The sequence below is a fragment of the Genypterus blacodes genome, unplaced genomic scaffold, assembly GCF_046128005.1.
Source record: "Genypterus blacodes isolate CSIRO-AG114 ecotype Tasmania unplaced genomic scaffold, CSIRO-AGI_Gbla_v1 ptg000438l_1, whole genome shotgun sequence".
NCBI classification, from domain to species: Eukaryota; Metazoa; Chordata; class Actinopteri; order Ophidiiformes; family Ophidiidae; genus Genypterus; species Genypterus blacodes.
This window is the reverse complement of record NW_027467208.1, coordinates 547,043-550,000: the sequence shown is the minus strand read 5'-3', so window position 1 is coordinate 550,000 and position 2,958 is coordinate 547,043. Positions and strand designations below refer to the sequence as shown.

The window sequence follows — 2,958 nt, the reverse complement described above, 5'->3', positions numbered from 1 at the left end:
CCTGACACCTACTTAAGGTGATAGCCTGAATTACCCCTGCACACACACACACACACACACACACACACACACACACACTTACACCCCCCCCATCTGTCATGTGAAATTTCCGCTTGGATGGATGGAGGAGATGGGGATGGGGGACAAGGGGGGCCATCGGCACTATCACCCTCCAAACATGCAAATACACTGCTCCACACACACACACACACACACACACTGCAGTGAACAACACGTCACAATCTAAACTTTTAAAACTCCCCCTGGTAGCAAAAAGGAAAATAATGTTCATCAGGATAAAGTGGAGTTTTTTACGGCGGCCCACATATTAAATTCCACTTATTTCCTATATATGAACATCTTGATAAATGGAACTATGGCTAACCTCCTGATTGATTTTAGGACACCGTGCTGTACAAATATCACAAATAAGGTGCGAGTCCCTTTAGGAATATAAGGGGGAACATTAGAGCAATAGCAGCGGAGATAAAACCATCCCATAAAGAACGCTGCCATTATTGAGCACCGAGCAACGCACTGTAAATCCCCACAGCAATATTATAGTGATCATAAGAGATTATTACACCGCATGAGCCAGGATAAGGTTACTATAACTATTGATTTAAAGATCCACTCTAACTTCTTTTAGTAATAGGGCAATTATGTGAATATTATAGTGTTGATATTATAGGAGAATAACAGGAAGTCCCTAAAGTCACATTATTGGATCTTGACTGTGTTTTTAGTAAGAACAGCGCAATTATGTTGACAACTTGTTGACAAAGAGGCGAGATACGCTTTCTTCCTCTTCTTCCTCTGGCCTCATCTCCTGCCTGTGCCAAAGTTTCTCCCTCTGCCCCAACTTGTCTGCACTCCTGTTTTCCCAACATGGACCCCTGTCAGGGATCAATACACCCCTGATCCATACACCACCGTGAATATTACACACATAAGCCGGCTGACGAGGATGACAGGGAGGAGAGGAGGTGAGGAGAGGAGGAGAGGAGAGGAGAGGAGAGGAGGGAAGACAGATGGGATGGAGGTTGAGATGGATTGCGATGAATGAAAGTAGGTAAGATAATGAGCCTGCATGGCGCCTCTGAGGCTCTGTGGTATAGATGCTAATCAGTCATTATATTCAGCCGGACATTTGTGCCGAGTTTTACATTTTGGATTCATATGCAAAAATAAAATAAAAATGTATAGACAATTTTTTTTAACGCATGAAATTTTGCACTTTGAAAAGCCAAAACATTTATCAGTGTGTGCTGTCTTGAAGGTGAAATTCTGCAAATTTAGGTGAAATATGTCAACATTTTTCACCCATTTTGCAGAATTATGACAAGATGAGAAATTTGAGTACAGAAAGTAGAATTTCTATCAAAAAGAAGTCAAACTGTCTCATCCATGGGTGAAATCTCTCACTGTGTGTCAAAGGGACTGTGAACATTAGATCAGCTTTACAAAGACTGTGCCAGCTGCAGAAACTCAAGTGTGTGTGTGTGTGTGTTGTTGTTTCACACTGAGGCTGTTAAATGCAAAATAAACAGGATTAAATAATACAAATATCAACGTGGATATTTGTTTTCACTTATTGTGCTGTTACAGCGAATAACAAGCAACCGTGTGTGTGTGTGTGTGTGTGTCTCTCTGTGTGTGTGTGTGTGTGTGTGCCGGGGAGGACAGGCGTCTCTTACCGGGGCTGGACCGCGGAGCCAGCGAGGACTTGAGTCTCCAGGCGCTGAAGTCGGACGCTGTTCTCTGAAAGACGAAGGGGACCGGCAGGGGGACAAACATGGTCCTCTGTCGACCTGGGGGCCGTCGATTGTTGTTGTTGTTGTTGTTTCGTCTTTATTTTAGTCTCACTCTTCTTCTCTTATCCGCGGGTCCTTCCTCGGTTCTTTGGCCTTTCTCCTTCTTCTTCTTCTTCTTCGTCTGCTCTGCCAGGTTTGTGGACCAGCCGGAGACGCGATGGACGTCGCGGGGATTGATCGCGTGTTTGCTTCTCGTCCTGCGTGGATGGAAGTCACATCTCTTTAGGTTGCAGGTTCACTGACTTTGTGCCTTCTCGGAGTCTCAAGTAGTCCCACACACTCACGCACACGCACACGCGCACACACACACGAACCCACACGCACACACTCTCTCGCTCTCGCTCTCTCTCACACACCGCGATGCACAGCGACGCGTGTTTTTGGCTTTTAGGAGGAAAATCAAAGCTACCGCCGCTCATCAATCGAGGCTCACATACACTGCGGGGTTACGGGAGTGTGTATGTTCTGTCTCATTCCGTCCGGATGGATCTAGAGGCGTCTCTGGACGCGGTTACACTCCATTTATTGTGTCCAAGCAGCTGTGCGTAAAGATCGCAGCGGCTCGTCCTCCTCCGTCTCTGCGTCCTTGCTTTGGTTTAGTTTGGGGCAGAAAGACTCGTCTGTCCTCCCGCGCTGTCATGAAAAGTCTCTCTCTCTCTTCTGTCTGTCCCGCAAAGACACTTGTCCACAGATGAAAGGAGAGAAACTGGCCGGAGTTGCTGCTTCTTCTTCTTCTTCCTCCTCCTCCTCCTCTTCTTTTTTTGGTTCGAGTATAGATTTGGTTAGTAGCTGGCTGGTCTGCTGATGAAGACATGCACACAAAGAGACGCGATCCAATAACGCAAAGACATGATTTGGTAGAAAATAGATGTAATGAGACCCTAAAGTGTGAAGCTCCGCAGGCACCTCCTGTCTGAGCGACGCTCCTCCCTCTCTCTCTCTCTCTCTCTGTCTCTCTCTCTCTCCCTCAGTCTCTCTCTCTTTCTCTCTCTCTCTCTCTCAGTCTCTCTCTCTCTCTCTCCCTCAGTCTCTCTCTCTCTCTCTCTCTCCCTCTCTCTCTCTCTCTCTTTCGCTCTCCCTCAGTCTCTCTCTCTCTCTTTCGCTCTCCCTCAGTCTCTCTCTCTCTCTCTCTCTGTCAGTCAGT

At 46.7% G+C, this 2,958-nt stretch overlaps 1 protein-coding gene across 1 annotated transcript in view; it reads right to left on the bottom strand.

The window, feature by feature from the left end:
• pou2f2a (POU class 2 homeobox 2a) overlaps window positions 1-2,665 on the bottom strand; it is a 50,290-nt gene extending 47,625 nt beyond the window's left edge. The window contains exon 1 of the mRNA XM_076139153.1: window positions 1,698-2,665. Coding sequence (XP_075995268.1) covers window positions 1,698-1,797 — 100 coding nt within the window. The 5' untranslated portion in view covers window positions 1,798-2,665. The remainder of the gene's footprint in view (window positions 1-1,697) is intronic.
• Window positions 2,666-2,958: the final 293 nt, after the last annotated feature.